General features: G+C 50.5%; 6 protein-coding genes across 6 annotated transcripts; 4 read left to right on the forward strand and 2 right to left on the reverse strand.

Moving 5' to 3' along the window:
- Window positions 1-2,579: 2,579 nt before the first annotated feature.
- A1O7_07400 (uncharacterized protein) lies at window positions 2,580-5,050 on the forward strand (the record flags this gene model as incomplete). Its single annotated transcript, XM_007761400.1, has 2 exons — window positions 2,580-3,060; window positions 3,678-5,050. 2 exons carry the CDS (start codon window positions 2,580-2,582, stop codon window positions 5,048-5,050), a joined length of 1,854 nt encoding a protein of 617 aa, XP_007759590.1.
- A 772-nt stretch (window positions 5,051-5,822) lies between these two features.
- Window positions 5,823-7,399, forward strand: A1O7_07401 (uncharacterized protein; the record flags this gene model as incomplete). Its single annotated transcript, XM_007761401.1, has 3 exons — window positions 5,823-5,970; window positions 6,125-6,258; window positions 6,314-7,399. The coding sequence occupies 3 exons, from the start codon at window positions 5,823-5,825 to the stop codon at window positions 7,397-7,399; spliced, it is 1,368 nt and encodes a 455-aa protein (XP_007759591.1).
- Window positions 7,400-10,103: 2,704 nt separating this feature from the next.
- Window positions 10,104-11,829, forward strand: A1O7_07402 (uncharacterized protein; the record flags this gene model as incomplete). Its single annotated transcript, XM_007761402.1, has 4 exons — window positions 10,104-10,392; window positions 10,456-10,587; window positions 10,649-10,957; window positions 11,012-11,829. The coding sequence occupies 4 exons, from the start codon at window positions 10,104-10,106 to the stop codon at window positions 11,827-11,829; spliced, it is 1,548 nt and encodes a 515-aa protein (XP_007759592.1).
- A 1,498-nt stretch (window positions 11,830-13,327) lies between these two features.
- A1O7_07403 (uncharacterized protein) lies at window positions 13,328-13,858 on the forward strand (the record flags this gene model as incomplete). Its single annotated transcript, XM_007761403.1, has 1 exon — window positions 13,328-13,858. The coding sequence occupies one exon, from the start codon at window positions 13,328-13,330 to the stop codon at window positions 13,856-13,858; it is 531 nt and encodes a 176-aa protein (XP_007759593.1).
- A 9,180-nt stretch (window positions 13,859-23,038) lies between these two features.
- On the reverse strand, window positions 23,039-23,953 carry A1O7_07404 (uncharacterized protein; the record flags this gene model as incomplete). Its single annotated transcript, XM_007761404.1, has 1 exon — window positions 23,039-23,953. One exon carries the CDS (start codon window positions 23,951-23,953, stop codon window positions 23,039-23,041), a length of 915 nt encoding a protein of 304 aa, XP_007759594.1.
- Window positions 23,954-25,049: 1,096 nt separating this feature from the next.
- Window positions 25,050-25,635, reverse strand: A1O7_07405 (uncharacterized protein; the record flags this gene model as incomplete). The annotated part of the gene is made up of 3 exons (XM_007761405.1): window positions 25,050-25,081; window positions 25,145-25,262; window positions 25,354-25,635. 3 exons carry the CDS (start codon window positions 25,633-25,635, stop codon window positions 25,050-25,052), a joined length of 432 nt encoding a protein of 143 aa, XP_007759595.1.
- Between the last annotated feature and the right edge of the window lie 109 nt (window positions 25,636-25,744).

A 25,744-nucleotide genomic window follows, 5' to 3' on the forward strand; every position in this document is an offset into this window, starting at 1 on the left:
AGTCCTTTACCACGTGCTGTTTGCGGCCTAGCCTCCCCGTCCGCCGTCCGGGCTCGCCGTTGGAGGGGCAGGTGCGTTTCAAGCGGCTTCAGCATTTGCAAGGGCGCGCAACAACACCAAGCCGTGTACCGTGTGTGGTATACGCACGTAGCTCAGAAGTGCTATGGTATTGTCAATTACTGACAGATGAGCATATGGGCTGCTGCTGTGGACGCGTAATGGGGGCTTCAGTTCGAAAATTACTGTGCACTCAGTTTGGTGGATGCAATTCGATGCGTGTTAACCACCAAATGAATCCTGTCTTACTCAGTGGTGAAGCCGCCTTCCACGCACCTGCTCCGTCGCTCTTTCACCTGCGGGCCAAGACTGGAGGCTGGGGTGAACTACGGAGTGCTGCATGCAGAGGAATTTGCCTGGAGCTTTTCTTCAAGCACCAATCACTCGTCACCGCTCGGTGCTCACCACGGCCGCAACGTACTCAGTACGAAACCAGCAGCCTGCATCGGTGAGCGTGCTTTGCGATTACCAATTGACCTGTGACTGGGTCATGGACTCCAAGGCGTCATGCGCAGAAGATGTCACCATGCTCCTGCTCGCTGCATAGAAGTCGGTGACTGTGGATGTTGTGCATGTCATCGTCGACGGGGGTCACAGCCATCTTGCGGTGTGTCTATTTTCGCACTGTGGCTCAGGAGGGAGAAGCAGCGAATCAGGAGCCCTGTCACCGCCACTAAATGACCCTGCGCCATCATCAAAGAGCACAGACTGGCGACCCCGACCACTTGAAGCCAATGAACAGGTCAGCTATAGTGGATCAGACTTGATAGCCACGTTTTCTGGCAGGGAAGCAGACCGCATCTGCACGATGGCGCCAATCGCATCGGCCTTCGCCTACACCAGCACCGTGTTACACCTGTTTTGGGAAAGCGTTTCAACTGCTGGCCGCAGGAGCAGCAGGCGAGGTGGTTGTGTCACAACCCACAAAGGGGGTTTCATGGTTGGCCCATTCTCTGTTTGGCGCATCCTGCTTCCCTTGTCGCTCGAACCGGGCAACCCAAACCGCACATTTCGCTTCCGGCTCACTCGAATGGAGTGTTAGTCCCCAGACGCGAACTCGTCGCCCAGACCCCACTCTTCCAGATCCAGCATCTCGAGCCTAATCCCTGCCACTCTGACATTTCCACTCCCTGGTGCCGTGAGGAGAATATGACGATACGTCTCCTGTGACTTGTCCACCACGTTTTGACTGCGCCGCGGGACGGCCTCCCGTTTGCTCATTCCGGGGAATTGTTCTCCAGGCACTCCGTAGCGAAATCTCCTCCAAACGACTGCTACCACGGACAGGGTAGTGTACTGTGTAGTCTGCTCTGAGGTTACGATGCTTCTCGGCGTCACGAATGGCTTGCTGGAAGACAGCATGAGCCAACCAAAACAGGTGTACTTTTGCTCTCAGTCGATGCTCACTGTACGAAGGAGAGGGGCCGGAAAAACATGCATTCCATGCTGCTTCCCATTAACCCATGGGCTCTACAGTACTGCCAGCCGCCCCGGTCCCAAAACATGCCCACCTTTGTATTTTGGCCATTGCCGGCAGCTATTGGACCGGCAGCGACATCCCACGCTCTGGTGAGCCTTAGGCATACACTGGATGAGCAGCAGGGTAGTCGTTGACAACGAGTCATCAAGACCAATCCATTAGGATGCGCTCTGTACTGGGCTGTTTCTGGCTAAGGCCACCTAGGACGTGCACAGGATTGTGTAATACTGGACTCCAAGCCCCCGTACCGGCTAATGCAAGCGCTAACGAGCTAGTCCTCGGACGACGCGGTGAGGCACTGCTTCTCTTTCTGAAGTTTTAGTCTTCCAGGGGGTTTGTCTCCTCACACCCTGGTCCTGGTCCGGGTCCGAGCCCATAGGGCTAACCACCCAGTTTGTGGGAACGCTTTGGCTTATCCGCGATCTTTGGGACTTTGGTCAGTCTGATTTCGGCAAGACCCTTTGCTTCATGAAAGACTATAACTCACGGCGATTTCGCCCCCCATCTCCAGCCTGAGACTCACTTTGCAGAACTGCTCTCGACTCTCCCTCTCATAACAGCTTGTTGTTGACTTGGATAGTCGACGAAACCTGTAGCGACAGCCTACCTGGACGGTCAACGGCGATATTAGCCCACGACCTCGACGACGTACCGGTACACCGTCCGTTCCCTCCCTCGGCACCGTCTCCTCCCGCAGACCCTCCTTGCTACTTCCAGTATTGATCGACACTGCTCAGCAAGCCTCATCAATAACTCGTGTTGACAAACCACGGCCGTGAAGCGTCTAGGCCCTAGTGTCCGTATCCTCGGACTCTATCGATATCGCTTCCGGAGCATCAAGAGACCTAGAACACCCACATCTACACGCCACTCGAAGACCTTCTTTGGCCCCGCGCGACTTCTCTGGAGACATTGTTGGTCCATAAGCCTGACCACATCCTCCGAGAGCCTGCCTCTAGGAGATCTATTTCTCACCGACGACCAGCACTTGTCCATCTTTGACCTCATGCAGTCCCATTGAGTCAAGTGCCCCCCCATAACAATGCTCGCGCTCGAGCACAACCGCCATCAACAATTCGACCAACTCTACGACCTCGAGCAAAGCGTTCAAGCACCATTCCCTGGCCTCACCATGGACATGTATGAGTCCGCCGAAACGCTGAACAACTTCCACCCTCTCCCTTATTCCTTCTTCGAGAACCCGTCCATGTTCGCGACGGCTCCGATGCATTCCATCAAGCAAGAGATGCATCAGTTCCAGGATCTACCGCCCGCTTTAATCTCCTCTGGCTCGGCACCGTCGATCCCCAGCGCGTCGTCTTCCACTGTCGGCTCGCCATACTCAGGTCCAGCTCATATGGTCCCGAGTCAGGACGGATACGACCACGCGGTAGCTTCGTATGGCCTGGGCGTGATGCCGGCAATAGTCAACCATGAAGCTTTTTCGCAAGACTTTCTGGGAAACGCGATGGAAGCTGAACTGTCACTGTCGAGCCATGAAAAGCTTCCGGACAGTTTTGTGGGTGAGTGTGCCGATCTTTCCTCTTCTCAGACCCAGACGCCGCGGGTTGCGCCTCGTAAAGCCCGATCCGCGCTTCCGCTTTCATCATCGTCACCTGCTGCCCAATCTCTGTCCTTGACTGTATCACCTCATTCATTGTCTATCGATACCTTCTTCGACCAGCGAGTCCCCACTGTACCTTCAGTTGCTTCCAGTTCGGTCTTTTCGACTGCAGCCCACTCTCCCTCAACCGACCAAAGCCGAGCGACACCCAGCTTCAAATCACCAACGACACCTGCTTCAGCATGTTCGAGACGGTCTTCTGTTGTCTCTCCTTTGAACGCGAGAAGCTTCCCACCCACGTCGCGCTCGCAAACAGGCTACGCTCCCCATGCCCATATGTCCCCTCGTCCTACTGCAAACCATGCACCGCAACAGCACCAAGCCAGCCATTTTCAGTCTCATTTCTTTGCTCAAAGCAGCGGTAATTTCATTCCACCGCTTGAAACATCCTGTTGGTCTCTTCCGCCTGTTTTTCCTTTGTCTTTCCTTGACTATTCCCTTGCTCGTGCATACTATTATCTGCCGATCGCTGCTTGGTTCCGACTGGGAAATGTCCACTAACATCGTCACATACAGATCCCTCTTTGATCCATGCACCCAGAGCTTACGGCGACCACATATTCTCTGAGCAAGGCCAGTTCGCACCCAGCTTGCACTCGTATACTTCACCTTCAGTATCGCCAGCTCCATCCCCGCGACCATACGGCGTCTACCCCACCACGCAATTTTCCGATCCCCTTACGAACGCGAACTACTATCAACAACAGCACCTAATGAGCCGAAGGCCGTCTTTGGCATCTTTTGTATCAGGCGTATCGCACCCCAGCCCGTCCTCACATGTAGACGAGGATGGTTCGGAGAAGGGCAGGTGTCCCCACCCTGATTGTGGAAAGGTTTTCAAGGATCTGAAGGCCCATATGTTGACTCACCAAGCCGAAAGGCCCGAGAAGTGCCCAATTCTTACCTGCGAGTACAACCTGAAAGGCTTCGCTCGAAAATACGACAAGAACCGACATACATTGACCCACTACAAAGGCACCATGGTTTGCGGCTTCTGCCCTGGATCGGGCTCCCCAGCGGAGAAGAGCTTTAACCGAGCAGATGTCTTCAAGCGACACTTGACTTCGGTGCATGGTGTGGAGCAGACCCCTCCAAACAGCCGAAAGCGAAGTCCCTCGGCCAACAACCGGAAACTCTCCAGCTACTGCCAAGACGCGACAGGCAAGTGTTCTACCTGCTCGGCAACCTTTAACAATGCTCAAGACTTCTATGAGCATTTGGATGACTGTGTGCTGCGCGTCGTCCAGCAAGAGGAACCCTCCGAAGCAGTCAATGTCCAGCATCTTTCTCAGATCAACAACGACCATGAGGTTCAAGAAACTCTCGACCGTCATATGATCAAGACGGAGGACGCTCCCACCAGCTTTGATGACGACGACGAAGATGACGACGAAGAGGACGATGAGGATGATGAGGACGAAGATCCGTCGTTCAACAGCCGGTCCGGCAAGGGGGCTCTGAAATCCAACAAGCACCCCGCCTCTGCGCGAGCCATCATTGGGGGGGGTATCTCGAAACCAGGCAAGTCTTCGAAGAAAGGCATGACTTGGTCAAAAGGTGGCGTCGCTCTCGTCGGCAAAGGCCGCAAGAAGAGAAAGCACTATCCCCCTTCGTGGGGCATGTCGGCGGAGAAGATGCGAATGAAGAAGCGCGTGCTCTGCGTCTACGATGGCCAGCGGCGCCTATGGAAAGATGACATGATGCTCCACAACGAATTTGAAGTCCGAATGACCCTGCCGGATGGCAAGAACTATGTCACCGACCTCGACGTGGAGACTCTCAAGCGAGCGGAGGCCTTCCACAATGCCGCCCCCGAGGAGAGAGGACATTGGATCCCGGCAACCGAGGACGAGGGCCACACCTTTGACCTCAACGCCCTTATGGCATGATCGCCTACTGGCAAGTTCTATGTGTGTTTTAGTGGTGCGTTCTAGCGATTTGGAATTGGACTTCGATGTCCTTGAGTTCAAGAGAGCTCCTTCTTTTATCATCTAATGTATTTTGATGATGAACATCTCAATGCGGCCACATGGGCTTCGACGGGACTTCAAAATACTGAGACGACATGAATGATTTGGGAACTGACTGTGAATATGGGATTGCCTGGAAACGGACGGGCCGGGTCTTCGAAGCCACAAGAGATACCCGATGACCTCCCTCAGGGAGCAGAAGCTTGTGTACGATAGATAATCTTGCAAGGTAGCAACCGCGCTGAGCGCTGGTGGAATCAAGTGCAGACATCTGAATATGACTGAACTGAGTCTCTCACTTGAGACAGCCGTGAATGGTTCAAGAACCGTGAAGACGTCTTCCGAGGCTCTACTAGGGCCGCGGGCTGTCCTCACAAGTCCCCCAACTTGTCTCCAGGTAAGCCTGGGCTTGCCCGCGTGTTGCCTCAGGCACTAACTTTGTTAAGAGCCACACGCCAAGCTTTCCGTCATCGGCACGCGGCAGGCAAGCGAGCAGCGCGCGACGACCTCACTGCCTGCTGAAGAGTAAAGTCACCGATGATTGACTTACTCTTCAATCATCTTCAAATTCACCGCTCCACCACTGGCCACAGAAACTTCTAGTGTTGGCTCTAACACCAGGACCGAGGCCATTATCTACTGCTGCTGACAAGACCGTTTGCGGCGACGGCCGCCGCAGCTTTCCATCGGCATGGCGAAAGATGTGCCCTTGGGGGAACAATACAACTACGGTGTCGTGGTGAAAGAGGCCCCAAATTTCGACCTTGCCGCCTACATCTCAAACTACAAAGGCTTGCCAGATCCCACACTGTATCCCTTGGCTTGTGCTAACTTTCCGAGTAGGTCGCACCGTCTTCCGCCGCCTCCACCTGATCGCATCATGTTCAACCGTTCTCGCCGAGGAGGCTGCTCGACTGGCTTTGATCGAGGCGAAGAGAGGCAATGATGTCCGAAACTATCAAGAGGCCGTCGCGCTACTTAAGCGGGTGTCAGCAGGCAAGAACCTGGACAATCTGCTTGATCCGTTATGGGCTGCTCAGCAAGAGAAGAAAAACAACGCAGAGACGGCCCGCATGGAGAACGAACTGAAAGGCTACAAGAATAACCTCATCAAGGAGAGCATTCGAGTACGTGACGAGACTGGTACTGAGCCGCTGGGTTATCTGCTAAGACTACGAACAGATGGGGAACGAAGACCTGGGAACACACTACTACACCATCGGCGATCTCAACAACGCTGTCAAGGCATACTCCCGAATGCGAGACTATTGCACCACTGCTGCTCACATTGCATCGACCGCATTCCGGATTATTGCTGTCGCAATTGAACAGAGAAACTGGCTGGCGGTCCAGTCACAGGTGCACAAAGTCCGGAACATTCAGCTGAAGCCCGAGGAATCTGCTAGAAATCAACCCAAGATACAAGCGGCAATGGGCCTCCAGCAGATGTCCACCTTTGACTACCATGAAGCTGCCATCAGCTTTATCAACACTGATCCCAGCCTGGGAGACACTTACCGAGACGTAGTCACGAGCAATGACATCGCTGTATATGGCGGGCTGTGCGCGCTGGCGTCCATGTCTCGTGCTGAGCTCCAGAGCAAAGTTTTGGAGAACAGTAATTTCCGCAATTTCCTCGAGCTGGAACCCCATATTCGTCGAGCTATTACCTTCTTCTGCGGGAGTAAGTACAGTCAATGCCTGGACATTCTTGAGTCGTATCGAGCGGACTATCTTCTTGACATTTACTTGCAGCCTCTGGTTGCAGACATCTACAAGCGAGTCCGGACCAAGAGCATCGTACAATACTTTCAGCCTTTCAGCAAAGTTACCCTGGCAAGCATGGAGAAAATGTTTGGCACGCCCACACACTCGAGCGGAGCAATCAACGCAGCTGAAGCGAGACGGGTTTTCCTTGATGAGATCATCGCCCTCATCGACGACGGCAGGCTCGATGCACGGATCGACATGGAAAGCGGCGTGCTTGAAGCCGTCCAGCACAATCATCGAGCGGAGGCCCAGCAGTCCGCCCTAGACATGGTTGAAGCTTTTGTTCGTGAAGCTCGAATGAAGTTGATCCGACTTCAAGTCGTGAATGCTGGTTTGGAGGTCAAGCCACCGTCGAAGAAGAAAGGGTGGGGCATGGAGAACGAGAGTTGGGACGATAGTGATGTCGCTTCCGGAGACCATTCCGCTCAATCAGGCCCTCTTGGACCTGGTGGCAGAGATATCATGGGTTCAATTTTGGCTGCACGCAAGGGCGGATAGGATCCCGCTCATAAGCGGCAGAGGCTCTATGATGACAGGGACATGCTTTGACTCGCAAGGCGGCGCTAGCAGCAACAGAGACTCTAACGAACCATGATCGATGGAACCATGCGGCATCACAAGGAGCTTGGTATCCCTGTGGACTTGCCAGGCCAAATCCACGGTAGGGCTCCGTCGTGTCCCATCGGAGGTACAAATTACACCGATAAGGGGAACAGATCAGTCGATGAGCCCCGTCCTGGAGGCTCAATTGCTTGCCGTGTCGGTGGAGGGCCTGATGACAACAGTCGCGGCATAGGTACGCGGCGTACGGAGTACCAGTCCCGAAATACGGCTGTATCAATGATACCTAGTACGCAAGACACCATTCTAGATGGCTGGTGCATTAGCGCAAGGGACGACAGCACCATCTGGGGTGTTGAACAAAAGTCCGAAACTAAGCAATTGAACCTGATTGTGGGGACATACTCGGCCTCCATGATGCTCAGCATAATGCGTGAATCATAAGCGTTGCAGGATTTATTCTGATCCTTCAACCCTGTCCGAGCCCTAATCCCTCAGAAGTCACGTCCGATATCCTCGCTCCGGCGCCCGATCACCGTGAGGACCAGACCCTGCGAGGGCTTAGTCAACTTGTGCGACGCCCTGGTCAGGGACCACGAGCTAACGTGCGAGCCTCAAGTGGCCCAATACGAGATGACTCGCATACTGACTGATGTCGGACTGCATTTACCGAAGCAAGGCCGGCCATGGCGGGCTACAGTAGCTTAGGACACTGGTAATCAGAGCCCGATCGAGAACGTCCACCATGCCGGGAAGATGTCCTCGTAAGCACTTTGTCTATGCCCCAACCCAATGCCCATCTGTGGTTAGGTTCCGACGACTAATTCAGTGGAGGGCCATAGGGCGCACTAGTGTAATAGAGTCTTTCAATTCTCGGGATCCTGACGCCCTGACTAGAGCGACCAGGGCAGTGATAATAGTGGCGTTGGTGATCGATAGGGCATATACGGAGTAGGAAGCATCACTCTTACCTCGTAGCTGCACTTCTTATTGTACTAAGTGCATCCACCGCATGAATTTCGACACAGGTGATTTCAACCTTGGACAGGTCTGCCAATTTGCATTGCTTTGTCTAGCACTCTAGACTATGGCTCCTTTAGGATATTCGAACCCTTCAAGCGAGCTTGCGGCTATGGCTCCCAATCGGCGAGCGGTGACAAGGCTCGCTTGACGGACGGTGCAACGTCGGGTAGCGACATGCTCTGGGCACACGAACCCATGATGCGGATGACAGACATTTCCTCGGTGAGCGGGGATTTTGGGACTGTGGTCGCGACCGGACCGCATGCCGCCTGGGATCACAGTACAGCCTGTACAGGTACAAGGTACAGGGTGCAGGGTTTTAGTGTCACAATTGGTGCTTTGCCGGGGTATCACAACACGGTAGGGCTTAGCTTGAGCTCCGCAGTGGGCTTTGAATGTTGTCGGGGGAGCAAAGGACGAGACCGCACGGCATGTCTAGCACAGACGGCACAGCAGCTTTTCATTGGAAGCGTGCAAGGGCGAGACGGTTCAAGCATTATGACTATCACGCCGAAGTAAGCACTACAACTCAGTCAATGGAGAGCTTTTACCGGCCTGATGGACCTGTAAGAGTCTCCGGGAGCCAGTGAGCACGGGCAGTACTTCCTCGAACACTTTCCGAAACAGGATAACAGAATCGACCAAGGACCGTCGACCACTGCCGGGCGGGCCACGAGGTGCGATGCTCTCGCACGTGCAAAGGATGGCATTAGGCGTCGCAGCGTGATCATTGGCTCCTGCAAAAGCTGTGATACAATTTTAACTGAGTACCAAGGTAGGCATGAGTAATGTAGGCATAGGCTCAGGCGTAGGGCTGAGTGACGCCTGACTAGATCATTGGGTGACGCGTCCAGATATTCCTTCCTTCACCGCGTCGCGCCTCGACATAAATTCAAGTTTCATCAGAGTCGACGTCATCCTTGCCTACGAGGGCAATCGCGACCACTATCGTTCCTGCGACCTGCTTTCTCACCGTTGGTCGCGGTCGAGTCAGGACGAACGGACCCGCGAGTCATTGACACGGCAGTCCCTGTCTCGGTGAACTATCAACGTCTACTTCCTCTACACGTCTGGAAAGCCGTACCTATCTCACACATGGGACTGTGGCTTCTGATCCATTTGTGCTGTATCTGCCGCCGGTTTACCTTTATTGACTTCAACCTGGAAGCGTCCGTGCGGTAGGAAACACTTCGGGCCCCGCACCACAGGCGATGGTCTCTTTCAGGCCGTTGATCTTCGAGGCACGATGAACCTCCAGCTCGGCCACTTCCCTTGTACGAGGCCGAGTTCGCTCATAAGGAACTGAAACTGCTCTGCGTCAACGTCATGCCAACGCTGTACTTAGTGCCCCGGTACAACCGCTGGCCGTCCTGTGAGTGGTGTGCGGAAGCAGAGTTGCTCCGAGGATGCGGAGACATTGACACACCGCTCCAAGTCGACAACAAACGTGCTGGAGGGCATATATTCTCGAGGCAGGACATCAAAAATACTTGATACACAACTCTCTGAATATATCTGGAGGAGATACGAACTGTTGCTGATTTGTGTATCAGCTTTCTCTTGGACCTCTCAATTTCTTGCTGGTCCTTAGACGCAGTATTCATTGCCGGTCGTCGCAATGGCGAACGAGCCTCCCAAATCATCGATCCTTCTACGAGGTGGGACGGTCCTCACTCACGACAAGGATGACCACGTTGTCGTTCTCCGTGACACGGACGTTCTCATTCGGAACGATATCATCGAGCATGTCGGGGAAAATATTGATCCTCCTAGCAGCTCTACGCAAGTTATTGATTGCAAAGGGAAGATCGTCTCTCCGGGCTTCGTGGATACCCATCATCATCTCTGGCAGACGCAGTTGAAGGGCCGGCATGCCGAGCAGGGGCTTGTTGCATATATGTATTCTGGTACGGTCACTCATGAATTTTCCCTTTACAAGGTAGGCGCATTCTGATGGGCTGTGACTCTAGGCAATATGATGTCCTATGCCTACAAACCAGAAGATACGTACTGGGGTCAGCTATCGGGCTGTCTGGAGGCTATTCATGCGGGGACAACAACAGTCCTCGATCATGCGCATTGCGTCTATACACCTGACCACGGTATGTCTCGGCCTCATCTATTCTGCCTGTCAAGGGGGAGTCTAATGACCGCTTCCTGCAGCCACATCTGCACTGCAGGCAACTATTGACTCGGGCATCCGCGCTGTCTTCGGGTATACCGTTGCGACACGCATGGCGCGGTGGGATCAAGCCCAGTGTGTTCCCGAGCAGGATCTCGTGCCCGAGTGGGCGGTCCAGCAGTTAGGCGATCTGCTCGAGAACCACAACAACGCCGCATCGCTAGTGGAAATAGGCATGGGTTTCGATCTCTGGTTCCTCCCAAAGGACATGGTCTTGGGCATGTTCCAGACTCTCAGACAGAAGGGTTTACGACTCGTTACGAGCCACGTCGCGCGTAATGCTTTTATGGGTGAGAGTGTTTGCTGGCATATCCCTTGGCCGTGGCTGACTTGACCGGTTGCAGGTCTCCATTCCCATGTTCAGCTACTCCAGTCTTACGACCTCCTGCGGACTCCCTATCCACCATCAGAGTCGTCAGCAAGCATGCCGTACTTGCTTCTATCACACTGCAATGGCATCTCGCACGAGGACATGTCCACGCTCGCGACGACCGGGACGCCGATATCAAGCACCCCCGGATCGGAATCTCAGATGGGCATGGGCTTTCCGGTCGGCCTGGACCCAGCACTGAAAGCACAAGAGTCCGCGCATGTTTCACTTGGCGTGGACTGCCACACAAACGACCCGTCTTCCATCCTCCTGCAGGCACGAATGCTGCTACAACTCACGCGAGTTCAAAAGAACGCGAGGATTGGCGCAGAAGGAAAATATCCCTCCGAGAACGTCACCGGCACGTCGGAGGAAGCATTCAACCTTGCAACAATACGTGGAGCCAGGTGTCTGGGCCTCGGAGATGCGATAGGAAGCATCGAGGCGGGCAAGAAAGCCGACCTGGTGGTCTTCGACGCGGCGGGGAGCGTAGGTATGTTGAGCGCAATCGAGTACGATCCTGTTGTTGCAATTGTGCGATTCAGTGAAGCTGCTGATATTGAACACGTCATTGTGAATGGGGTGCTGAGGAAGCGTGGGGGCAAACTTGTCGCTACGGACATCAGTCTGGACAAGAAGGGGCCCATGGAGTGGAAGGAAACGGCAGAACAAGTGCGGCGTAGCCAACGGGACATCCAGCAGAGGATTGACGGTCTCAGCCTGCAAAAAGCGCGCGAGACACTGTTGGGCATGTATCATACCGACACCAGTCGGTTGGTTGACGCCGAGTAGGACTGCCGCATGGTGTGAGAGACACAACCAGTTCTCTAGGACTGGTTGAGCAAAGGCGCTCCCGGAAATTGTCCACATAGTCCAGCGGAACTCCCACTCAACATCACTCACGCCTTCCACCGTGTCCCACTTCAAAGATGTCCATCTCTTGATAGCTACGGAGTACAGCTTGTCAGTTTGCTCTTGTCACGCCCATGCCGCAACACCACACTGTTGTCGACATCCTCCTCTCTTCTTCGCTCTGTTCCGCCACTTCCAAGACCAGCGAAGTCAGCCGGCGTGCATGATTCGCCCTGGCGCCCAACCGGAGACGACACTATAATTCTACAATGCATACTAAGTAGTATATCCGATATATTAGCGAGTGATGTATATTATGAAAGACCCCGAATTGTGATGACCGCGGCAGCTGCGTAGAGGTCTCTGGAGTGTGAGGAGCACGCTTGCCATGGATACAGTAGGTACGTCGGCCCAGCTTGGAAGATCACTAATACTACAGTAATGTATCCATAGGACACCGTCGTGTGTGCCGCCCGGCGCCAGCGGTGCCTAGTTGCAGCGAGGCTTACTGCGTAGTTGCCGTGATCGAGGTGAGCCTTGAATCAAGCCTGATGTGCCTTGGCCATTGACTACCGCAGCATGTACGGAGTATTCCGTACTCGTCCCGGCCTAATCATTGTGGACCAGAGGAATGGGATGGGTGTGGGGTTGCGGATGAACAGGTGGTACCTACCTGAGAACGAGAGGACTTGGCAGGGGTAAAACTGTGACCGACGAGGCTGAGGCTCTGTATCTACTCCGTATGTATTACGCAACCTACTTATCACGTACCACTCCACCAGACCCTTCATGCCGTGGTGCAGGCACTGTATTCTGTACTTACTCTGCTCGCAGCATGGTCTTGACATCGATATGATTCCGTACCTCCGTTGAAAAACCGCGAATACTGATATGAGTGGCTAGACCACACTTTTCGAGTCCCCGCTTCCAATATTTACTGTACTGTGTACTTAGTAGGTCCTCACTTGGCCATGAATGTACGGCTCAACCACTACTTCGAAAAGATCTCAACGCACAGGCACTTAGGCAATGCACTAAGGAAGACAGACAACGTACACTACTGATTCGCAGCCATCGGTTCAGCCAGTCCTCAAATTCCGTGTTCTTTCGACTCCAGGTAAACGCCGCCAGGATGATGTTTAACCACGATGTGGAACAGGTCTGCTTCCACCAGGTCCTCGCACAGGTCCTCGTCGACCATCGCAAGCAAAGCCCTTTCGATGACTTTGGAGTACTTCTGAGGACATACGGGCGTCTATTTAAATGCAGCAGCCGCCTCGATGTCGATGGAAGAGAAATCCCACCGAACTGCTAATACGCACAGTACCACAGAAGTGCTTACCACACAACGACTATCGATAATTGCCAGTGAGCGACACCTCCAGTAGCATCCACACTCGGCCGTCCACTTCATCACCTCCGTACTTATTACACCACAATGGGCTCCGTCGCATTCAGTCTGGAGGACGTCGTGATCGAAGCCTCCACAACTCCACCTTCATATTCACCTTCATCGCCACCTCGGAGGCGAGCCGCCACCGTCTCCAACAGCCAAGTCGGCCTTATCAACCGACTTGCCCGCACCCGCGTCTCGCATGTCGTGTGCTTCTTCCTAGCCCCGGGGCGGCACGTCGTCTCCATGGAAGTCAGGGTAGATGGGCCGTCCGCCCGCTACTTCATCCACCTGCCGCACTTCTCGTTCATGATCAAGCTGCGGTGGCGGATGACCTCGATGGGGCCGGAGATCTTGCGGTTCAGGGCGTCGGCCAACCGCGGGTCATTCGGGCTCGGCGAGGACGACCTAGAATATCTGGGTGGTGTCGCGTACACGAGGCCATGCTCGGATAGGATGTTCGGCGTGCTGAGGTCGAAGGTGTACGTTGTGGGGAGGGACGAGTTGCGCCGCTGCGATGGGGTGCAAGAAGCGCCGCGGGAGTCATGTGTTGAGAGAGAGGGGATTCTGGTGTGAGATGAAGTTGAAGTGAAAGTTGGACGAATTTTTGTCAAGCACGGTACGATGAATTCTGGTTTGGGAAGGCGTCCCCTGTATCGGGTGGTGCTCTGTTGCCGCTCATGCGGAGAGCGGGCGGCGGCTTCTGGCCCGGTGTTGGTACCTACCAACTTGAACATCACGTTGATACCATGCCCATTTACCGCAACTTCACCTCACAGGCCACAAGCGCACCTGCCAGAGCTGACTGTATCAAGTACTCTGTTTCAAAGGCTAGGACGCAGCTCAATGAACAGGATGAGCGGTCAACGACAAGAATCCCACCCTCCTCGAAGCCTTCTTCAAGTCACTTGCAAGTCAGCTCTCGTATCACCAGTCAGACTTGAAGAACTCTCAGGCTCAACAAGGACACCTAGGTGCTAAACGACGATGAGCTACGGCGAACACAGGAGGAAGTCTTCGTTAAATACTAAGTACTAAGTACATACTAGTACTACACACACCAAAAGCGAAGAAGCGGCATCAACGAGCTCGAAATTTGTCAACCGCGTCCAGCCAGCCTTTCACATCTTCCTACGAATCGAGTTATCGGCATCTTACTTTTCATATATCGCATCTAATGTTCCGGAAGATTAGTACGTACTGTACTTACATACAGTACTGTATTGGCGCGAAGCACCACACCTGCCCAGGCGGAACAAGACTTTTCGAAACGAGCCAATTCTACCACGCTAAGGGCTGACCTTAGGACATCGACGGCAGAGAAACAGCAACCAAGACGTGAGAGCGACTAAGGACACTCATCACATCCGCGAACCCAGGCATGGACCTCGAGCAATTATGGCCAAGGTCCTGGCAGGTCTTATTTCGCTTTTGCCTTTTCTCCATATGCCAGTCAGCTACTACGAGAGAGGACGTTAGCTCCTCTCTCCAGGGGTGCGTGCATTGTGCCTTCCTATTCCTATCTAGGAACACACGGGCCCAGGTAACGCAGGAGGTGTTTGCAATATACTGGTAGACTAGTATGTATATAGTAACATGGAGGCGCAGGTGACTTGGCCTCCAGCAGTCTTTAGGCGTCGCTGGGGGTTATGTTTGTACGACTATCATTGGGCGCTTACATGCAGACTTGCAGGTGTTGTAGGCCACCACAAGCATTGCCAAGCTCAGCATAGTATACAGTATAGCTCGCCTAAGGGGGGTTTAAACCAGTCTAGAAGCGATCTGGGAGCGATCTGGAAGCGATCTGGGATCGATATAGTGTAAATTAAAAAAGGTCGCGAGTTCGAATCTCTATTTTCTCGAATTTTTATTTTTTATTTCTTTACTGTATTTCAGTATATAACTTAACTTTTCTTTAATATAACTTTTACGCTTTATAAAATATATACCAAAAATATATTAATTATACTTATTTAACTTAATTAAGTATAGCTCGATCTAGATCGGTCTCAGATCGATCCCAGATCAGTTTTAGACCACTCTAGATCAGTTGAATCGATCTAGCTGATCCAGATCGGTCCCAGATCGGTCCTAGACCACTTCAGATCGGTCTTAAATCGGTCTTAAATCGCTAAATTGGTCTCAGCTCGAGCTGAACCCGGGTCCAGACCGGGTTAGACCCCCTAAGGGGGGTAGCTTAGTGTTAGGAACAGCCTATAGCGATAGGCAGAGAGTAATAGTGGTGGGATTCAATGATATTAGGTGTCCCTAGACCTCTAGGTCAAACAGGACTTAAAGCATGAAAGGAGGGTAAGACTCTCATGCGAGCTGCATGGGAGATGAAGGCGTCCTCTTAGCAGGCTTAGTAAGCTCTGGTCGCCATTCCTGACATTATCCCCCTCCCTAGGCTTCTCGTCCTCGAGAAGCAGGCTAGTCGCATGCGACACGTGCTCGATAAGTCTTTCCGTGAGCATAGGTGTGCCTGTGCGCATATGGCAGATGTTAATATATAGCACTTCCGTTATAGTGCTACTTCGCCATGTAACCATTAGGGCCTTGCCGTGAATGCGCAGCCTTGCCGTGAATGCGCAGCCTTACCGTGAATGCGCAGCCTTACCGTGAATACGCAGCCTTGCTATTCATGTCGTTGCCTGCGGCGGTAAGCTCGCTGCCGTACCCTGTAAACAGTCACGCGCCTACGGCTAAAACTTCTTTACCTTTATCTTTTTCTTCTCTCCTCTCTTCTCTCTCTTCGTAACAGTAATAACAACAACAACATACGTGCTCTGCATCTTTTGCGGTATGCCCTGTATCTCGTAATACGCTGACACTCTTATAGATCGCCTTCTATCCTACTGCTGCCTTTACCTATAAGTTTACGCTGTGTTATAGTTTAATTTTAAGTACTAGTGCTAACTTATATATATATAGTAGACTTCGAAAACCTTAGTAGTAAGTTAAGATATTAGTTACACCTAACTTATATACTAATTATATAATAGTTATAGCCGATACTACTATTATAATACCTCCCTTCGGCGATCCGCCTTATAAGCTACTAAGTAGTTAAAAGAGGAGTATATATATATATATACGGCTTATATAGGACTTATATCTAATATATATATAGACTTACTAAACGACGCCCCCTCCCTCCCGCGCTTAAGCCGTAAGCGAGCTAAGCGCGGCGGCGACCCCCTACCCTACTAGCGCTGCATCCGCACGCTGCGCGCGATGGGTAGGGGCGCTAGGGAGCTCGTCTCGTGCGAGACCCTAGCGGGTTATCACTATTGCCGCCGCTGCGGCTTAAGTAAGCGGACGATTTCGGCTTATGTTTCGGTAAGGTCGCGCCTGGTTATATTTAAGCCGTATACTAATCGCAGTAAATCCCGGAGCACCTCGAGGACAACGCCCGCGAGTTGCTCGGTAAGAATCGGCGTCTAGCGCGCGCGGGGTCCGGGGTGACTAAGGCCGAGGTGGAGTCGCTGGCGGAGCGGCTGCACCTCGATATAATATCGTATACGCGCGTAGTTAATAAGTAAGCGCGTGCGGCGGGTGCGGTTACTGCCGACCTAATTACGACTCGGTCTTTAGTTGCCCCGCCTCCTAATTCCCCGGCTTCGCGCCGCCTTCTCGCTGTTAACTTAGCTACGACTGCCTTTATTCTTACCTCTCTCTTAGCCCCCGCGGCGCCCGCCTACCCGGATATAGGTGCCTTCTTATAATTTATATAGGCGTTATAAAGGGCTATTAATACTTTAGCGGTAAGTACGGGTTCTATATAATTAAGTACGAGTTACTAACAAGTTATAAGCGACTATAACTACTTACCTTAATAGTCTCGAGCAGCGGCTTAATCGTATAGAGGAGGTAATTATCTTAACTATATTTAGTAACGAGGAGGATAAGGAGGATAACGAGGATAAGGAGGATAAGAAGGAGGAGAAAGACGAGGAGGATTTATTTAACTCGCCTTCTACCCCTAACTTATCTACCTCTAGGGATTTCGACGGGTAGGATAATTAAGTTCCGCAGCGTACTCGGCTGCGACTCCCTTATAGGGTCCAGCGCGAGAGGGCATTAAGTCGGCGTTAGTAGAGTTTATAGGAGCGAAGGGCTGGGAGTAGAGGCCGCGCTCGCCGCAGCTGACTCTCCCGCGACCCTTACTATAGGTCCGGTGTAAGTAGTTATAAGCCGGCTTTCGAATAAAGGATTTTTACCCTTATCTTCCCGTGTCTCGCTTATAGCTTATAATCTTCTCGCGTATATTCGTAAGGTTCTCCTCTAGCTCCTAGGAGTTATCCGCCTCCCCGAAGCCCTTTTATCTTATATAGAATTATCGCTCTCTTCTCCGGGTACACTTATTAAGGATCTTATTAACCTCTTATTCTTCCTCTCCCTTAATACTAATAGGCTCGAGCGGCTCTATCCTAGCTCGTATATAATACTCCCGTAACAGCGATATATAGAATATATAGTGTAGCCTACCGTACTTCTTAAGTAGGTCTAGCTTATACGCGTTCGCCCCGAAGCGCTCTAGTACTATAAAAGGCTTTAGAAATTAATTAGCTATCTTCTTACTTATATAGAGAGTCTAGATATTCTATATTAAGAGTAGTACACGATCCCCGATACTAAGGTATTTAGGTGCTCTCCTCTTATTATAGTGTCTTACTATAGTCTCGCGCGCCTTCTATACGACTCGTATTAACTCTATAAGTACTCTCGCCTTACCTTCTATAAGCGTGTTCTCGGGCTGTATCGCATCCGAGTCGCGTTTAAGGTTTATGCGAAGCGAAGGTATAAAGGTGAGGACCTTTAAAAATAGTGTCTCCCTAGTAGTTGCATTAACTTACGAGTTTATCGTATACTTAGCGGATAAGAGTAGTATAGCTTAATTAGACTACTAGTAGTTTATATAGTAATATAAGTAATCCTTAAGGGTTTAATTTATCCTTTTAGTCTACCCGTCCGTTTACAGGTAGAAAGCGGTAAAGAAAAGCCTACGGGTCGTAAGGTACGAGTATAGGGTTCTCTAGTAAGCTGAGGTAAACACCGATCCTTAGTTACTCACGATAAACTTTAGTGCTCTATACTTCGCCACGATCTTTTTAAGGATAATCTTACTTAAGTCGCTTATGTTTACTGTGCTAGTATATAGCGTTAAGATAACTATCTTAAAGTATTTATCCACGATAATAAGTATTATATTATATACACTTTTACTATATATTAATAGCGGCAATCCTATTATAAAGTTTATAAAGATATCCTTCTAAGGACCTTTCGGTATAAGTAGGCTCTCTAAGTACCTATAGGGTTTATACCTTAGTACCTTTATCCGTTAGTATAGATTATATAAGTCAATATACTTATATATCTCCTTTCTTATTTACGGCCACTAGTAGTATCGTATAATAGTCTCAGCAGTCCGCCGGCGGCCGAAATATCCCCCCTACTAAGGGTTGTTATGATTTACCCAGAGAATCTCCTATCTCGTAGCGGGATTATGCGGGATATATACGGCTCCGCCGCGACGGATAACACCTTGCGAGTCCACGGTCTATATTCCTTAGAATATACCTTTTTAGACTTGCCTATTTAGTGCGGATCTCTACGCCCCTTCTAGACACTATTCGTCCTAGTGTTAAAGTTCTCTTAGGCGTATCGCGAGCGAGTCGCGGTGTACTCCTAGTACACTCGCTTCTTCCCCGCTTAAGCTTAGTTATAGATTTAACTCGGCCTCTAGGGTTAGTAGAGTTACGATGTTATACTTACTCTTAGTTAGTTCTCGACTATACTATACTATAGCCCGAGTTAACACCCCGATAAAGACCTCGCTACTTACTCGTATACATCCTTAGTCTTTATCGTCTTTAATAGGCATACGATATTTAAGTAATACCTAAAGGGGATTCTCTTCCGGGAGTTCTTCCTTACCTATATAGTCTAGACGGCGGGATAGCCTATTAGCTAGATTATCCTTTTCTCGCCTTTACTAGATCTGAAAGTCGTATACGGCTAGTACTTTAGCTTAGCGTATTTAACGCCTATTTAGTATCTTCGTGGTTATAAAACTCTATAGCGCCTTATAGTCCGTAAGGACTATCGTGCTACTCGTAGGCGACTCGAGGTAGTGTCTTTATACCTTAAACATGTGTACGATAGCTAGCATTTCCTTGTCCCCTGTATAGTAGTTCCTCTCCGCGGTTAACATCTTCCGCGAGAAGAATACGACCGGCTTCTATAGCGTGCGACCTCCTTATATCTCGTAGGCCTATATTAGTACGCCGCCGATAGCTTCGCCGGATATATTTACTTCGACCCGAGATTACCTCTCTAAATTAAAGTAAGTAAGTATCGGCGTACTCGTAAAGCATTCTTTTAATATATAAAATATATACTCCGCCTCTACGGTCCATTCGAATAATCTTATCTTTTTACTAGTAATTATTCCCTTAAGGAGGTTTATAATAGGTGTTACTACTACCGAGTATCGGTAAATAAACCCTCGATAAAAGTTTACGAAGCCTAAGAAAACCTGGATCTCCCGGAAAGTTTTCGGCATAAGCTAATCCCGAATCGCCGCGACCCTCCCTAGGTCTATTAAGACACCGTCGACTCCTATACGATACCTAAGGAAGTCGACCTCTTTCGTGAAGAACTTACATTTTAATAATTTTACGTATAGACTATACTTCTTTAGCCTCTTAAGTATAAGTAGTAAGTGTCTCTTATACTTCTCCTCGTCGGCGCTAAAAATAAGTATATTATTTATATATATAATATAGATATTATTTAGAAGGCCCTAGAGGGCTTCGTTAATATAGCTTTAAAATATTACTAGAGTATTAATAAGCCCGAAAGGTATAACTAAATACTTAAAGTGCTTGTATCGCGTGCGAAACGTAGTCTTCTAACGATCCCCCTTTACGACTAGAATACGGTGGTACGCGTCCCTAAGATCTAGCTTAGAGAAGACCTTCGCGCTACTTAAGCGGTCTAGGATCTCTAGGATAAGGGGTAGGGGGTACCTATTCTTCTTCGTGATCCGGTTTAGGCCCCGATAGTCGACGTAGAGTCGCAGGGTACCGTCGGACTTAGGTACGAAGAGGATTAGTGCCCCGGCCGATGATTCACTCGGTTAAATCCACCCCTTTTCTAAGCTAGAATCAAGGTACTCGCGTAAGACCCGTAGTTTCTTCGTACTAAGAGGGTATATAGGGCCGTATAGGACTATTTCGCCCTCTTAAATCGGGATTTAATACTTAGTTTTCGTGTCGATAGCGAAAGGATCGCTACTAAGCTCTTAAAAGATAAAAGCGAACCGACTTAATCTCGCGTCGAGTGCTACCTCGCCGCGAGTTTCGTGCGACTCGCCCTCGTCCTCGTTATCTTCCTAGATAGGTTATATATAGGCGATTAGAACTTCGTCCTTCTCCGCCTTAGCTTCTAACTCTAGTAGTAATATCTCGATTATACGTAAGTCGGGTTTATCTCGGAAGCTCTATACACCAGTTAACTAATCTATATTAGGGTTAGCATCTCTTAGCTAAGGAAACCTAAGAATAGTGTTATAGGATATAATTTTAGTTATAAGGAAATCCTAAGGGTGCGACTTACGTGTGTATTAGTAGTCGGTTACTATTATATTAAGGCGGTATCGACCGTAGACTCTTACTGCTTAGCCAGCCACTATATAGACTCGGATATTCGGCTCGGTTAACTTTACGCCTAACTCCGCTACTAGTAAATATCTAATAAAGTTGGCTTACGCGCCGCTATTAAGCAGCGTATAAGCCGTCCTTATACCGTTTAGTCTAGTAAGGTGAACTTCTAGTGTAAGTGCCTTAAGTGCTGCCTTAGAGCTAGCGATTTCCCTGCTAGTATCTAAGCCTAGCGCTGCTACGGCACTTAGTAAGCTAGTACTTAGTTTTTTAACTAGTCGCCCTTCTTCCCCTTCCCCTTAGTCTCCTTCTTTATATACGAGGAGGGTGCGTCTCGCGGTTTAGTTAGTCGCGAGCGATAATCTCTCGCCCGATACCCTCTCTTATAGTAGATATTGTATTCTCCGTCGAAGGGTGACTTTAGTCTATTATCTCTATAACGGGCTTTCTTTATTAGTAAGGGCGAGGTCCGCTCGCGAGGCGTACGGGAACCGTATAGGGATCGGTGGCGAGCGGGGTTAGTAGTAGTCGTAGTTAATGTAACTCTCTTTATTATAGAGGGTACGACTCGCTTAGTACTTTCTCGCTTCTCTTTACTAATAGTCTTTTCTAGTCTTTAAGCTAATATCAGCACTTATACTCTAGAGGTGATATTCTTTAAGTCCCTCTAGATAGTATCTCGCAGTGCTAGTATTAGAGTATAGAAGAGGGCCTAGCCTTACCGCTCCTCTTTAGTAAGGGGGCTAATCTCCTCTTTTAAGAGTTCCATCTAGTGTATTAAGTCCCGTACGGACTAGCCTGCTTCTTGCTTAAGAGTCGCGAGCGCAACTAGTACTTCTCCCTTACGAATATCTGCGTCTTTAATAGTGTCCTTACACTATAAGATGAAGAGAGGCTACGACTCGGGGATAAGTTATACTAGCTAGCGGTCTTATCGCCAGCGGTTAATCGCGCGGTCTTTAAGCCCGTTAGCCGCGGTTCGTATACGGTATCCCTAGTTAAGGGTGACCTCGGGCGGAATCGCATTAAATACTGTTTACCAGCTATTATTAAAGTCGCGTAAGGCTTATATATTCTTCCTATTAAACTTTAGGGGCTGCTTAAGTATTCGTAATATCCGCTGTAATTATTCGTAATCTTTATTTACTTACGAGGAGCTATACGGTCGCTTACGACTCGGTAGCGTTATACCTATAACTTCTATATATTATAGTGGCTCGCGGCTAGCCTTCTCTTCTTCTATCGCCTAAATCTCGTCCCGGAGTCGCTTGCGTCTTAACTCGGTCTCGAGCGCTTTTCGCCGGGCGACGAGTTATTAGTATTCTTCATCTTCACCCTCTGAGGTATGAGGTGTCCTCGACTCGCGTATAAGCGTCGGGGGTATTAAGTGTACCTCGATGGGTTCATCGTTTATTGGGTTTTCTCGGGGGGCTGTAGTTGAAGACCCGGCTTCTGTAGGTGACCCCCGAGCTGCGGGTGTAGCTCTTTTAGGCGCTATTACCGCCTACACTATCACTTCGTCCGACCGATCGTGTTGAGATGCTTTAAGAATGTTAGGAACAGCTTATAGCGATAGGCAGAGAGTAATAGTGGTGGGATTCAATGATATTAGGTGTCCCTAGACCTCTAGGTCAAACAGGACTTAAAGCATGAAAGGAGGGTAAGACTCTCATGCGAGCTGCATGAGAGATGAAGGCGTCCTCTTGGCAGGCTTAGTAAGCTCTGGTCGCCATTCCTGACACTTAGTATACTCGTCATGCCGACGAGAGTTTGTCGAAGCATCAATGTGAGTCGATAGAAGAGGCTTTGCCGCGAGCGGAAACTTACACCAGCTGGAATAGAGGTATTCGCGGTACATACTAGTAGTACTTCAGAGCGCGGTCGGGGGCTATTCTTGCAATTCGAGTGCTCACACCGTGCGGAAAGCCTGGAGCCAAAGAAGCCAGATTAAAACCTGTTGGTTAGTAATGAATGATGTGTGTCCTGACTTACCTTAGTCCCTCAAGCATCATTGATGTCTGATGTGATGTTAATTTAAACCATAAGTCCAGATAAGACTGGAGTGATCCGAAACTCACAAGGTACTTACTTAGTAGGGCAATTTCTCAAAATCCACCAACGTGACATTTCGGTCTGGGTCGAGACGATCTAGCTCTTCCTGTAGCCTTTTCAGCTTCTCGGAGTTCTCGAGCAGATAATACGTCGTCCAGCTTGGCATCTTCGCGACAGTTTCTGCTCCCGCACCGATCACGACTTGTATCTCCTGTGCTAGTCCCTCGGCACTCTGCTCTTCCGGAGGAAGATCGCTCGCTGACACGTCGTGGAAGAAGGTAGGATGCTTGTATTGCCGCTTCTCTTCTCCGGTTCTCCGGCTTTCGGTGACCGAGTTGATGAGCACTCTGCAGCAGTCCTGGAACGAAAACATCAGGCCCATGCCTGGATTGGGTATCTTCACAAAACCTTGCGGCAGGGCCTTCAGCAGCGTCAGAAGCCAAAGCACAGGTTTAAACCAGGCACTGCCTTGTGCAATACCACTTAAAGTGTCGCTCCAGTCCGGAATGAAATCTGGCTCGTCCAGGTAGTGGAAACCAGTGCCCATGGTGTAATCGGAAACGACATCGGTGGTGAAGCAGGTATACGCATGCTGGAGTGTTAGCGGCACTCCTGTATTCTTGAACTCGTCAAGTCTCTGGCACAATTTGTTGACCAGAGCTTGGATTTCGGGTTCAAGCGAGCGTATTCGCTGCATGGAGATATATGGGTTCATGTTGGATCGTAGGAGGCGATGGTGGGAATGATCCAGTATCGCGATGGCCGCCTTCGGATTGCCGAACATGTTCGCATAGAACTTGTATTTGTTGCGGGGTTGGCTGTACGAGTAGAGGACTTCATAATACTCAGGGTCATCGATATGGAGCTCCGAAGGACTGATTCGGACGGTAAGGCCCTTCACGAACAGTGTCAGGGAACAATGCGCATAGCGGTAAACGCAGACAATCACCATATTGCTGATGCATCCAAGCAATCTCGAATGTGTACTTACTTTCCATCCCGGATGGCATCGTGATAAAACTCGTACCATACCGTGACAGCTGCCAACTTAGGACCTGGGAATCGGGCCAATGGAGAGAGATATACTCGGTAAAGCACAAGCCAGAACAGAAAGCCAGCGTAGGCAAGTGCGCCCACCCACTGAAGGTGTGTGGAAGACTGAACCTATTCCATGGCCATATTTCAGACTGCGGTGACTGACAAGCGTCAGCGTTGAAAAGTGAAACAGGCCCATGTTGTTGTGTCTTCGAAGTCGTCGCGGCTGCAATGCAGTACATTGTATTTTATTCCGAGCATTGGTTGATAAGTAAGTACTTGATAACAGATGTAGCTCTGTTGGAACACCAGAAAGTTGCACTTTTGTCACCCGCAGGCGTTGATCCAGACCCTTTACCGTTCGTCCGTTGCTCCACGAGTCCGCTGACACTACATATCGGCGAGGCCTGACCAATATCACCTGCAGCCGGCACCTCCAGCTTCTGCGCTACAGTCTGACTCCCGGCGCTGCCCGCTCCCGTGCATTTGAGACAGGAGCCGGTAACCGGGCGATGGACGTGGCACTGTATGCCAGCTCACACTGAGGACGCCGAGCCACTGATCTTAACACGATGGATGCGGGACGTTTCATAATGTGTGTTTGGTCTTGTTTTGGTGTTCTATGCATGTCCGGACCAGTTTCGAATGTGAGTGAGCCTGGGCGAATGTCGTCTGGTATAAGTGCCATGACCAACCCTCAAAAGACCGGAGAATTAAGGGAACGGCGAGACGTCAACGGCTTTATTCCGATGTCCAAGGGTGCATTTCCAGAGGTCTTGGTCACGGGAAATCGCAAGAGGGGACACTCCCCGGGTATAGAGATTGTTGGCAGGCATGAGGAAAGAGCTTGGGTATCGGAAGTTTCATGGTTTTCCAAGGATCTACGTCGCCTATGGACAGAAGCATCCTCGACTCGCAATTTGATCGCATCATGCTAGGTAGGGTCGGTGCATCTCCGCGGCTATCATTGTTGCCGACAGTTGACCTCCGAGTTTCGATGTCTTCTCGGTCACTTATTCCTTGATCTTCTTTTTCTGGAACAATCCTGCATGTACCATATTCTTAGCTTCCACATGAGGCTAGAAAGGAGTTGAGGCTAGAAACATACCTGGAACCTCTGGCATCCATGAGTCCCGCTTGCTGGTGAAGAATTCTCCCTTCGGAGGAAGAGTTGTCGGATGGTCTAGTGAGCCATAGAAAATGTAAACGAAGTCACCCGCATTTGCCTGAAATCCCAAAGATAAGGTTGTCAGCATGACCAGACGTTATTCAAAGCACTTGAGCAAGTGCAAAAATCCAAAAACTACGCTAACTCACCCCGTACTCTAAGATTGGGCCCCCGCATTCCTTACAAAACTCGCGATGCAAGATCGTCCCGGTCCCGTTATCCGCCTCATGGACGGTGATAAAGTCATTTCCCTCCGTGACCTTGAAGCTGGACTTGGGAATCTTGCTCGTGATGCCGTTCTCCCCGCCGGTGAATTTCTTACAGTTGCCGCAGTGGCAGATGGACGTGCGGGCCTGCTCATCAGGGTTGTCGAGGGTGATTTCATACCGGATCTTGCGGCAGTAACACCCGCCTGGTATTGTCTGAGGCATGTTGTTCGTTGTTGCTGCCTCTTTGGAGGAGCGGGGTTTTGTGTGAAATTGCCGCGAGGTTAAGGTTGAGACCTTCAAGAAGGACAAGTTAAGCAGGCTTGAGAATACG

This window comes from Cladophialophora yegresii, assembly GCF_000585515.1.
Source record: "Cladophialophora yegresii CBS 114405 chromosome Unknown aczIN-supercont1.5, whole genome shotgun sequence".
NCBI classification, from domain to species: Eukaryota; Fungi; Ascomycota; class Eurotiomycetes; order Chaetothyriales; family Herpotrichiellaceae; genus Cladophialophora; species Cladophialophora yegresii.